This window comes from Aspergillus puulaauensis, chromosome 6 (assembly GCF_016861865.1).
Source record: "Aspergillus puulaauensis MK2 DNA, chromosome 6, nearly complete sequence".
NCBI classification, from domain to species: Eukaryota; Fungi; Ascomycota; class Eurotiomycetes; order Eurotiales; family Aspergillaceae; genus Aspergillus; species Aspergillus puulaauensis.
This window is the reverse complement of record NC_054862.1, coordinates 2,107,102-2,119,246: the sequence shown is the minus strand read 5'-3', so window position 1 is coordinate 2,119,246 and position 12,145 is coordinate 2,107,102. Positions and strand designations below refer to the sequence as shown.

The window sequence follows — 12,145 nt, the reverse complement described above, 5'->3', positions numbered from 1 at the left end:
TTGCAGATGCAGGGTGGAGATTGACCGAGTATATGGCCGACATCCGTATCTACACCTAGCAAGATTTGCCAGTGTGGTATTCCGAAATGAATGCATGTTTAGAGCTGGTTGAGAGCATAACAAAGTCCATTTCGGACGACTCGCCGTATTAATAGTCGATGCATGAGAATTATCCCCGAGCATACCAAACGCCATTTTGACACTTTCCCGAGGTAAGAACAAGAGGGTAAACTGCATTTGTACAATTGGTACGGGCTGCATATGCATATCTCGACTTTGCATGGATCTTGCTCTATACTCTTGGTGGTTACTGGAAGACCCACTCGTATTGACTTGCCTAAAGGGTGTTGAGCTAGGCCTAGGAGAGAATAAATATACGCTATCCATGAGGAGGGGCAAGGTACAGTAAGTTGATTGGCTGCTGGGCCGTAGCGATCCACAGTGATCATCCACCATACACCATTACTGTAGAGGATGAGCCGAGGCCTGTTTCTGAGTATAATATTCTATTTTCACCTCCCAAGCGTTGTACAACTGTCCTTATTTTCTCATGCCACACAAGATGACTTCAACACAGACACAGACCGTGCAAAAGGGCCCTGCCACTGAGGTCGCTGACACGCGCCAACAAAAGACACCATTACAATTAATTTCCCAAGGTGTCAGCCTGCCTGGAATCCCACGGCATCCGACTTTCGCTGCTCAGCGGAAATGGATTCTAGAGCAAATGGCACTTGCATTCAGGGTGTTTGCACGAAAGGACTATACTGATGGGATGGCCGGGCACATTTCTGTCCGCGATCCCGAGAACCCTCACACATTTTGGACGGTATGGAGCACCAGATTTATCCTCCACGGAGGCTAACTCGTTGTAGAACCCACTGGCTGTGCACTTTGGGATATTAAAGGCGAGCGATATGATCCTGGTCAACTACGAGGGTGTCCCAATTGGAGGTAAGCTGCCTTTCATATTTCGCTGTAGGCAAGATCTAATATAGGTTCTGGAAGGCAATATGAGCCTACCAGCTAATGCTGCCGGGTTTTTCATTCACAGTGCGGTGCATAAAGCCAGACCTGATGTCGATGCTGCCTGCCACACCCATAGTCCGCATGGAATGGCATGGAGTGCTTTCGGTCGACCACTGGAAATGTTAACGCAGGACGCTGCTTACCTCTACGGCGATGCGCAGGCTGTTTATAAGGTATCTTCCTAATTATTCTACCCGCGTTTAACTACTTTATTTAACCTGTCCAGGATTTCGGAGGCGTTGTGCTCACAGAAGAAGAGGGCAATAAAATCGGAGATGCTCTGGGTAAGGTATCGAAGTACAGCTCAATTCGACAGCACTAATAGTTCGGTTTTCATTAGGAGCGAAAGGAAAAGGCATGATCCTACAGAACCACGGTCTCCTAACAGTAGGATCCACAGTCTCGGAGGCCTGCTTCTTGATGACCCTCATGGAGCGTGCCTGTCAGTGCCAGCTACTTGCCGAGGCTGCCGAAGCAAATGGCCTGAAAAAGGTGTATATCCCGGAGGAGAGTGCAAGATATACGTTTGAGAATTCGAGTGATGCCGAAACGCTGTATTGGGAGGGTCAGCCAGACCTCCAGTTTGAGGAATACATGAGCAAGGGGGAACATCGGGAGTGATAGGTTAACCGTAAATAGCACAATGCAATATTTGCAGCCTGATGATTTATTATAAAGTAGTTTGATTGACCCTACTTGAGTATAGATGCATTAACCAGCATTGTCCTGTGATAAGTGCTTCTCCACCAACCAAGTTGGAGCGTTAATATATGCAGCCTGATTGGACGGTTACTTTATGTATTAAAACAGCAGCCCCACTGGAGGGGCATCGTGATTCTCCAAACTGATCTCTCTCTTCTTGAGCTGCCACTCTCCAGAATGGACTTGACAAGACACCTTGAAGATTCTTCCGTTCGACCAGAGAATGTCGCAGCGCGCGCCCCCAAGCGACCTCGCATGAAGGCACCCAAGTCGCGGCGCGGCTGCTCACGGTGCAAGCAGAGACATGTGAGACCGATCCTTGTCCTATTTCGCATGACCAGCCTGGTAATGGAAGCAGATTAAATGCGACGAGAGCCACCCGGCCTGCAATAACTGCGCGAATATCGGCCGTCAGTGCCCGGGGTTCCAAAAGGAACTGCGCTGGTCGAAAAAGTATGAGCGGGCTGGGAAATCACCATCTCTGGGCACTGCAGAGCAAAACCTGAATGGTCCTCCTACTTCCATAGCCTCAATAGAGCAGGTCGACGACAGGAGTAATGAAGCTCATTGCATTCCGCAAGACGTCTTCAACTCCTGGAGTGTCGACACCGATCCCAGCATACTGCCCTTCTTGGACTCCAGCGTATTCCTACATGGAATTAATACTTTGGTAGCAGAGAATACGGCGTCGGATAGTGCCACTGCGAACTTGACTCCGTCCAATGCTTTGGATACAACAAGCCCCGGGATACTACGCACCCCTACCCATCTACCAACGATGTTGATCGAGCATTGGTTTGGGTCCATTTGCCCCATGTGGTCTGCCTTTGACTCGGCCGTGAGTTACAATCGCCAGCTGGCTTGGAGCTCCTGGACCTCCTCAAAGGCCGTCTTCTATACAATGCAGGCCATGTCCGCGGCCTACCTCTCGGTCACCATGCCGCGCTTTTGCGAGACTCTATCCTCACTCAGCTCCTTGGCGGTTGCAGCTATCAATGAGGAAATCCGCTTAGTCCGCATATCCCAGACACCAAAGGTCAAGTACGACCTTATTTACGCGGTATTCACACTGGGGAACTCAATCCATTCCACCGCCTCGACAATCTCCGAGAATCCATGGCTGGAGCCGGCTCGCGAATTGCTGTCGTTATGGACACTCGACATGTCGCTCTCAGACATACCAATCCATTCGTATTTCTGCCAGGCCCTGACGTATTGGGAGATGCTCCTCGCCGCGCGGGGCTGTGGATCTGTCCCTGCAAAGCTGGCGAAGAAGCGACAGCGATATTATGCGCACATTCAACAGGCGATGGGGTTGGCTAACTATAGCAATAATAACAACACGGTTGCCCAAGACTCAACTCTGTACGGACAGGAACAGGCTCCACTAGGAACAGGAACAAGACCTAACTCATGGTCGGGAGTTTCGAGTGAGGTTATTGATGTTTTCGGTCAGGTCCTAGCGTTATGCCATAACGCACATCACCACAGCAAAGACCAAGGCCAAAACCAAAGCCAAAGCATCAACGCGAACACGGCAACTGCCAGTCTGTGCGACATATCGCTGGCCCACGAATTACAAAGAGGCCTGTTAGATATGGACTTCGAATCGCTGATTCTCATGGACGAAGTCCAGGGATTTCCCGTCCAGACGGAAGACGAGAATACACCAACAGCCCATCTGCTGCAGACCGCCGAGGCGTATCGTCAGGCTGCCTTGTTGCAGCTCCATTTGGCATTCCAAGATCTGCCGGTAACCCCGCAGAATACAGTCGACGGGCTGACAGATGCCTATCCTGGCGGTAGTATGTATGATATGGCCGTGCAAAGCCACCAATCTCGAAACGAACATATTCTTGCAATGGCTCTGGGCTTGGTCAATATCATAGAACGTGTTCCTAGTCAGTCGGGGGCGACGTCTATTCATCTAATGCTCTATCTTTCTGCCGCGACGGGGCTTAAGGTTGAAGCATCCGATGGATGTCACGGAAGCTATGGTGTGGCTAGCATGGATATAGTCATTCCTGGATCAACCTTGGAAGTATCGCGAGCGAGACAGGTCATTCTCGCACGGCTCGATGGCCTCCGACAGACGCTCCCTCATAGGAGGGTAGATAGTACGATTGAGTTTGTAAAGGATATTTGGAAGCAGTATGATACGCAGGAGTCGCCGGCTCGCAGTGTCGTTTATTGGTTGGATATCATGGCCAGGAAGGGCTCTACAGTGACACTATGGTGATTTAGAAAATCACCAGCTGGGATACATATTATTATTCGGAATTTTTGATCTCCACATGGAACATTTTTATTTATAATTCAAGACCATACGGACTGAGGCCCTAGCGAAATAGATGCCGACCTTTTTTAGCTGGCATAGAAGAGACGTCCATAGGCGTACAGTATCTGTGGATAGCGGTACATAATCCACCGCTATTCTCTTCACAGTAGATCATTAACTTTCAGAGTCGGGATACTGGCATTGCATGGTCAGCGAACAGTCCGAACAAGATATAAATACTCTACAATGCCCATATTCAAGACGATAATCAACTGAACCTCTGACTATTCTCAGTACATACCTATCTACTACAACATCTCAAGATGCGATTCTTCTTTATCTCCACCGTCCTCCTCGGAGCCGCTTTTGCTCAAGCCAAGGTATAACTCCCCAGTCTCCAGTCTTGTTAGCTACGCTAATATACCTGTAGCTTCCCGCTGGTGCACCCTGCAAGAAAGATGGAAGCTTGGGTGTTTGCACATCAGGACTTTGTGTGGTATGTTGGGTCAACACAGCCCTTTTGAGTTGATGATCATATGCTAATGGACATTGTATCTAGCAAACCCCTAACCAGGCTCAAGGGGTGTGCAAGTGATTGTCGGACCCGCGTATATTCAGGCTGGGGATCTTCAGGGCTCTAGTCCGCTTGCGGAGTGCAAAGGTTGATTGTTGTCAATTGTTAAGGCTAAGGATGTATTGGAAATCTAGTTCTGGTCTTGGCAACCGTACCTGACCATGTCATTCGTTATATAGAGCCAATGCTAGTACATCTTCATGCTTATATCGCACTATGTATATATTATGTGCTTATCGGCGCATTTCTGGCGCATCTCTAACCAGTATGCATGAATCATGGTATTCTACGTGAATAAATCGGAATATCTTAACTCTACGAGCATCTTAATTGGCCTGATTTCGTGAGAGAATGACCCACTAAATTTGACCTGAGTACTGGCTCGGGTTAATCTATAGCAGCTAAAAATAGCCGGCATAGAGCCGCCTTTTATAAATCTCTTTCTATATCTATATGTATCTATATGTATATATCTCCCTCAGCCCTCTCCGTTAACAATTCATCTCTTCGTGAACAAATTCATCTACCAACCATTTTCAACCAATCAATCAATTACTAGATAAGACCATTTAATCCTCGAATACTTTCGCATCCACAATGCCCTCCACCACCACAACGGCTTCCGCCTCCGCCTGTACCGGCGCCGCAATGTACGAGCTCCCAATAAAAGACGCCGCGTGCGGCACCCCAAACAACAAAGACAAAGACTACGAGTCCCTCTTCTCTAGCTGCGCCGCCCCCGCGGCCGTCCGCACCTACCATGATGACTGTGCCCTCTTTGCGCCTGCACTGGACCAGTCCATCCAGAGTCTCACTGACTGTCTCTACGACGCCGGTGTCAAGTGGGAGGATGTTTGGTGCACAGGAAACACCAGTGCCTCTGCATCTGGGACGGCATATCCTACTGCCACTGCGACATCCAAGGGGGCGTCTAGCTCCACTGATACTTCTACCAAAGCGACAGAGACGGGGGCGGATACGAATGGGGCGACATCTGGTCGCGCATGGCTTTCTGGGGCTGTTGTTTGGGGGTTACTGGGGCTTCAGGCTGTTGGTGCTGGGATGGTCGTGTTTTTTTAGACTATCGTTACTGTCTGTTGATTTGTATTCTATAGCTTTTACCATATCTTAATAGCTCCTAGGGAAGTAATATTAGGCTAGTTAAACAGTTACAACGAGACGGGCGCATACTTAAATTGATTTCTCTTAGGCTCCATCACTGATCTACTCGTGTGCGGTTTGGGCCTACGGTATGGAAAACGTAATTTGACCAATATCGTGATGACTTGAATGTTTATGATAAGGCTCAAACCTATACCACATGTTGGAAGTCGAGGACGGCAGGAAATACGCAGGCCTTTTCAACGATTCCAAGACGACCGTGCCCGGAACGTCCTTTCAAGCTCAGTATACTATATTATAAATATATCTTCGCCGCAGACCTTTCTGTTATCCGAAGCGCCCAAGTATATTTATGACCGTGGCTACTTTAATTATTAACATGGTTTACTTCTCTATACTATATTGTCAATATAAGAGAGAACGGGGCGGCTGGTCTATATAATAAGGCAAACGATCTGGCCAACGCCTCCTTTCAATCAATATACTGATACTTGAGCAACCATTACTGGTGGGCCCCAGACAAGGCGGGCTCGGTGTATTGGACCGTGGCCAGCTGTTGATTTCCACCGAATAAAGCCGAATTATCTCGTTCAAATCTCTCCTGTGCTGAAGCAGGTAGCTCGAAATATTTCGTAATGCCGATAGTGTCTTTGGGGTCTTGCCCGTACGCCTCATTTAATATATTCACCGTCGCCCGAGGGCTAACCGACTGACTTGGACTTTGATCTATAACCAGTGTCAGCCTACCCTATACTCATTCGACTTGGGTTTAAAACTGTCGCCTTACCAGGGCTGAAGCTAGATGCGACAAGATCCGGCTGGCCCTGACGATCGCCTTCCTCTTTTTTCTCTCTCTTGCCGCGAACACGCCGTCGTCGTTTCGGAGGGGGTGGAATAAACTCTTTCACCGGCTTCTCTGCTCCATTGTACCGGCCCCTGGAAGCAATGCCAGCAACCCAACGCAGTCTAATCTCATAGCCTTCGCATACGATTCCACGGATAATACATTTCTGACAACGGGGTCGAGCCTCGTCGCACTGAACGCGTTTTCGCTTGCACGTCCAACAACCTCTATGCGATCGGTGACGAGGATTGGCACTGCCAGTGTCTTTTTTCTTATCATCTGATGACGCCATCACTTGTAGCCGCAGGCAAAGAATTGCGGTGCGAGCACATGCTGTTTATAAAGCTGGGCCTCTGCGAGTGTACGGGCGAATCAATTTGTTAAATGTCGAATAAATAACTAGCGCGCTCTGCAATGGACGATATTAGCCTATATTTGGCCCCAAATTCCCCCTCAATCATCCAACACCTTGACTTGTGCCCCCTCGTCGTCACGTTATATTCCCGTGTTGAGCTTTCGAGCCTCTATCATAGTGATTAGCATAGTGATAGATAGTGGAGACTTCGCCTCCACCGCTTCGGGAAGGTACAAGCAGGCCCACCGTTGACATCCAAGTCTCGGCAGCGTATTCTGTCTAGATTAAATCCGGTAGGTAAACACGAACGGCGGTCTCCCGAGCCGATGGCCGGTGGAACCAGACTCTGCCGGTGTGTCAAGGATTCGGGGCAAACAGCCATTTGCGCCTCGCGGGGTTTCTCCATGGGGTCCCGGCCTTCCTGACGAGGTCCATCAAGACCGCAGATCGCTGGGCTGGATAGTTTTGTTCTAGAAAATGCACCTCCGTGCGCCCGCATCTACCTGCCACACGAGGAAGACCCAGGCCACGTACGGCGTTGGTGGGGGTAGCTCTCGTGCTGCTTCGTCTAATCTCCTGGATGTAACCAGGCTCTGGCAGCGCAATGTGGGCCATGTTCGGTGAAGACAGGGCCAGCTTCGAGGGGAAGCCCGTGGGGTCACCAGTGGAAAAGGGGAAAACCCCGGGTTGTTGGGGCATGGGGTTGAAGTATCTTGGCTGTCTTTATTCTATATCCTCTGCTAGTGATCTCGATCTCGAACATCCAGACTGCGCATATTTGAGCTGGATTCGACACCAACCACATTCGCCATCACTGACGGAAATGACCCCCGTCTAAATATCCTGCGACCGATTTACAGCATTCCAGCCAGCCCCGCGATGGAAGTGGAATCCGAGACCTGGAAGCCCACCGAGCAACAAATCCAAGATGCCCAAGATCTGGCGGACTTTGGTCACGGCCAGACTCTCGAGCGTAAATTCAACCTATGGAGTATGCTAGCCCTAGCATTCTGCGTTCTGGGAACATGGTCAACCTTCGCACAAGACTTGTCTGATGGCCTCATCAATGGCGGTCCAATCTCCATTCTCTGGGGCCTTGCCCTGGTGACATTCTGCAATACATGCGTGGCAGTTTCTCTTGGAGAAATCTGTAGCAGCATGCCAACAGCACTGGGACAAGCCTACTGGATCTTCCGCTTATGGAGCAGCCCCCTGGGCCGCTTCGTCTCCTATATCTGCGCTTGGATCAATGTTTTTGGATGGTGGACTCTTGCTGCCTCCCAAGTTGCATTCATGACCAACTTTATCCTCGGGATGAAAGTGATGTTCGATGAGAGCTGGACTGGCGCATCCCAAGGGTGGCTTGAGTTTGTTGTCTATATTGGATGCGTGTTCGTCCTTACATTGATCAATGTCGTTGGCTGTCGCCGGGATAACTTCCTCCCCTGGCTCAACAATTTCGTGGGAGTGTGGTTCTTGGGACTCTTCTTGGTCTTCTGTCTAGCCCTTCTTATTTCCGTGGCCATCAAGCCAGGCCTGTCGTACCAGCCAGCCTCGTTTGTCTTTGCGAAATGGATCAACCAGACAGGGTGGTCGGATGGGGTTGTGTGGTTTATGGGACTGGTGCAAGCCGCGTATGTTAATAGTCTTCTATTCTACTTCAAGACTAACAGTAAAACAGTTATGGCTTGACTGCATTCGATGCGGTGATTCACATGGTCGAGGAGATCCCAGCCCCTCGAAAGAACGCCCCCAGAGTTATCTACTTCGCCGTGCTCTCCGGTGCAATCAGCGGCTTCATCTTGATGATGGTGTGCCTTTTCTGTATTCAGGAGGTGAATACTGTCATAAACGCGCCAAGTGGTCTGCCGTTCATGACATTAGTCCAAGAGACCGTTGGGCTGAACGGCGCCGCTGTGCTCATCTCCCTATTCATCATGAACGGTCTTGGTCAGAGCATTAGTATCGTAACCACTGCATCTCGCCTCACCTGGGGATTTGCCCGTGACGGCGGACTGCCATGCAGTCAATATCTTTGCTATGTTGATCCCATCTGGAAGGCCCCCGTTCGCGCCTTATGGTTCCAAGGCGTTCTGATCGCCCTAGTCGGCATCCTATTCCTCTTCGCCGAAACCGTCCTGACCGCTATTCTAAGCGTGAGTACCATTGCACTGACCATTTCCTACGGTCTGCCCATCCTGACCGTGCTCTGGGTCGGCCGTGATCAACTTCCACCGGGGGGTCAGTTCCGGCTAGGGAAGATGGGCGTTCCAGCGTACTGTGTCAGCCTGGTTTACTGCGTCATCACGTCAATTTTCTTCTTCTTCCCTACTGTCCCCAATCCACCGGGCGGGGAAATGAACTATGCCATCGCGGTCTTTGGCGTGATGCTGGTCATTGCGGTGGCTTTCTGGTTCATTCAGGGGAACCGCACGTATTTGAAAACAGAGGAGTCTTCCATTGCGATGGTCATTCAGGCGCAAGAGCAAGCGAACAATGAAAGCCCCGTTTCTGAACAGTGAAAAGATTGCTAATTGTCTGTGAAGCGGACCGGTAGGCGTATGAGCGAAAAGGTGGGCAGCGATGGTGCCATGAATGATAAGGGTGGGTTGGATTTTGATTATTGTATATAGAAATGGAGTGCATAGATGGTCAAGACATAGATACATTGGGTTCTGAACAAGTATTGCATATTCAAATTACGTCTTCTTCCGGTCCGGTTCGATTCCTGCCGACCAGCGACCACTGAATCTGGTGCAAGATGCGCCAGGAATCGATTCCGCCGTCCCCGCCGAGGCTTTTCCTAACAGGACTGGAGGAAATTCGAGACTCTGATACTATCTCATCCTTGTGGGCAACTCGTTACGATTCTTGAATTGGAATTGTATGAAACACATGTCTTACATATCATAGAAGGAGTCCTTGAACGCCGAAAAATAAATAATTGAACAATATTTCTATATACACACACCAAGAGCCAACCTAGAGCTTGGACTTCATATTGACATGAACAGCCTTGATGGAGGAATAGGCGTCCAGGCCAGCCTCACCCAGCTCCCGACCAATACCACTCTGCTTGACACCCCCAAACGGAATCCGCCAGTCGCTATCATTGCTAGAGTTAATCCAGACCATACCCGCCTGGATCTGCTTCGCGACACGATGGGCGCGGGTGAGGTTAGTGGTGAACACGGCACCGCCGAGACCATAGGTAGTATCGTTGGCCATCTGAACGGCCTCTTCCTCAGTGCTGAAGCGCGCAATCACGCAGAAAGGACCGAAAACCTCCTCCTCGTAAATTCGCATCTTGGGGGTAACGTCCGTGAAGACGGTAGGCTCGAAGAGGAATCCTTTGCCATTACCGACACCCTTGAACGGCTTACCGCCGACCGCAAGCGTAGCCTTCTCGGACTTGCCGATATCAACATATGACATGATACGGTCGTACTGGGCCTGCGTGACCTGGGGACCCTGGAAAGTAGACTCGTCGAAGGGGTCGCCGACTTTCGAGACATTCTTGATCTGGGCTTTGAATGCCGCGAGAAATTTATCGTAGATACTATCCTGAACGAGGATACGCGAAGTCGCCGTGCAAATCTGTCCCTGGTTGTACATGATACCGATATGCGCCCACTCGACAGCCTGCTCAAGATCGGCGTCGTTGAAGACGACCAGGGGGCTCTTGCCGCCGGTTTCAAGAGTGATGTTCTTGAGATTGACACTGGCCATCTTCATGATTTGCCTTGCGGTAGCTGTGCTACCAGTGAACGCGATCTTGTCAACATCCATGTGCGAGGCAAGGGCTGCACCAGCCACGGCACCATGGCCGTTGACGATATTCACAACGCCAGGGGGGAAGCCAGCTTCCACAATAAGATTGGCAAGGAAAAGGATAGAGAGGGGGGTTTGTTCAGCGGGTTTCAGGACGACTGTATTACCACACGCAAGGGCAGGGCCAAGTTTCCAAGCAGCCATAGAGAGAGGGAAGTTCCATCTAAGGTTGTTAGCTACAGCAGTGAGAGAAAAAGTAATGGGGGGAAATCTCACGGGATAATCTGGCCACAAACGCCAACCGGTTCCCGCACAGTGTAGGCAAACTTGTCTGGCGTAGTGCCAATAACCTGTCCAAAGATTTTGTCCGCATATCCACTGTAGTAGCGGATAGTCTCAGCAGTCTCGGTCATATCATCGTCGCGCGAAACGGTATATGGCTTTCCATTGTCGCATGTCTCGATAGTCGCAAGGGTCTCGCGGTTGTCCTCGATGAGTTGCGCCAGGCGGTTCATCAGCTTACCGCGCTCAACACCAGGCAGATCCCTCCAGCTTGGGTTGTTGAGTGCGGCGCGTGCGGCCTTGACGGCGGTATCAACATCCTTCTCCGAGGCAGCATGGACAGAGGCAATTTCTGTAGCGGTGCTTGAAACAGCAAAATATCAGCACAATGGTAGTCGTTCAGTAAGGACCCAGTTACGTACGCAGGGTTGATACTAGCGATCTTGTCACCAGTAGCCGACTTGACCCATTGATTGTTGATGAAGAGGCCTGTGGGCTGAGACCAGACGCGGCCGTTGGGGGCAGTACATTGCACAGATAGTGAAGCCATTGCGATAGAAGAAATGTGTAGGTGTTACAAGAAGATTCGGCTTGAGAGGAAACAAGAGGCGATTACGCACAGCCAGAGTCGGCCCTTAAAGTCCACGGCAGCTACATCACCGATAGATAGCATTGAGAAGTGATTCGGCACGACATGCCCAAAGTAGAAGGTCAATGAGCATCGCTGTGACAGTGTCTGGAGAACAAGGCCCCCACGGCATCTCCACACGATCAAATGCAATCCCGAGTCGGGGTACGGGGACGCTAGCCTTAATTGGGGAGGTCCAAGCAACCTCGCCACGGGAGACCGATTGAGACGATTTTCGAATGAGGAGCATATTGTGTTATCGATTCAAAGTATTCAACGTGTCCAAGATAATAAAAATATTCAGCGGTCTGATCTTTGCAATGTCTTATGCAGCGAACTCGTCGGAGTGACCTGACTATGCTTAAACTTCCCAGTTCATGTGTCAACCATCGCACTGGTTTCCCGACTATAATCAAGCTTAATTTTGTATTTGACGTAGTCAATTAGCGTAATAATTGGTCTGCAGTGCATGCACTAGGGTCAATCTGCCCTATCAGTGAAATCTCCTGTCACCCAGCATGGCGTACAGATCACCACTCTGATTGGCCCAACCCTCCGCC

General features: G+C 50.2%; 7 protein-coding genes across 7 annotated transcripts; 5 read left to right on the top strand and 2 right to left on the bottom strand.

Annotated features, from left to right (window-relative positions):
* Positions 1-562: 562 nt before the first annotated feature.
* APUU_60815A (uncharacterized protein) lies at positions 563-1,650 on the top strand (the record flags this gene model as incomplete). The annotated part of the gene is made up of 5 exons (XM_041694096.1): positions 563-829; positions 876-954; positions 1,009-1,202; positions 1,256-1,313; positions 1,370-1,650. 5 exons carry the CDS (start codon positions 563-565, stop codon positions 1,648-1,650), a joined length of 879 nt encoding a protein of 292 aa, XP_041559961.1.
* Positions 1,651-1,908: 258 nt separating this feature from the next.
* On the top strand, positions 1,909-3,970 carry APUU_60814A (Zn(II)2Cys6 transcription factor; the record flags this gene model as incomplete). The annotated part of the gene is made up of 2 exons (XM_041694095.1): positions 1,909-2,037; positions 2,090-3,970. The coding sequence occupies 2 exons, from the start codon at positions 1,909-1,911 to the stop codon at positions 3,968-3,970; spliced, it is 2,010 nt and encodes a 669-aa protein (XP_041559960.1).
* Positions 3,971-4,332: 362 nt separating this feature from the next.
* Positions 4,333-4,604, top strand: APUU_60813A (uncharacterized protein; the record flags this gene model as incomplete). The annotated part of the gene is made up of 3 exons (XM_041694094.1): positions 4,333-4,389; positions 4,440-4,505; positions 4,569-4,604. The coding sequence occupies 3 exons, from the start codon at positions 4,333-4,335 to the stop codon at positions 4,602-4,604; spliced, it is 159 nt and encodes a 52-aa protein (XP_041559959.1).
* Positions 4,605-5,180: 576 nt separating this feature from the next.
* On the top strand, positions 5,181-5,663 carry APUU_60812A (uncharacterized protein; the record flags this gene model as incomplete). Its single annotated transcript, XM_041694093.1, has 1 exon — positions 5,181-5,663. The coding sequence occupies one exon, from the start codon at positions 5,181-5,183 to the stop codon at positions 5,661-5,663; it is 483 nt and encodes a 160-aa protein (XP_041559958.1).
* Positions 5,664-6,207: 544 nt separating this feature from the next.
* APUU_60811S (Zn(II)2Cys6 transcription factor domain-containing protein) lies at positions 6,208-6,841 on the bottom strand (the record flags this gene model as incomplete). Its single annotated transcript, XM_041694092.1, has 2 exons — positions 6,208-6,431; positions 6,493-6,841. The coding sequence occupies 2 exons, from the start codon at positions 6,839-6,841 to the stop codon at positions 6,208-6,210; spliced, it is 573 nt and encodes a 190-aa protein (XP_041559957.1).
* Positions 6,842-7,783: 942 nt separating this feature from the next.
* On the top strand, positions 7,784-9,426 carry APUU_60810A (uncharacterized protein; the record flags this gene model as incomplete). The annotated part of the gene is made up of 2 exons (XM_041694091.1): positions 7,784-8,538; positions 8,586-9,426. 2 exons carry the CDS (start codon positions 7,784-7,786, stop codon positions 9,424-9,426), a joined length of 1,596 nt encoding a protein of 531 aa, XP_041559956.1.
* Positions 9,427-9,886: 460 nt separating this feature from the next.
* On the bottom strand, positions 9,887-11,507 carry APUU_60809S (uncharacterized protein; the record flags this gene model as incomplete). The annotated part of the gene is made up of 3 exons (XM_041694089.1): positions 9,887-10,898; positions 10,952-11,320; positions 11,380-11,507. The coding sequence occupies 3 exons, from the start codon at positions 11,505-11,507 to the stop codon at positions 9,887-9,889; spliced, it is 1,509 nt and encodes a 502-aa protein (XP_041559955.1).
* Positions 11,508-12,145: the final 638 nt, after the last annotated feature.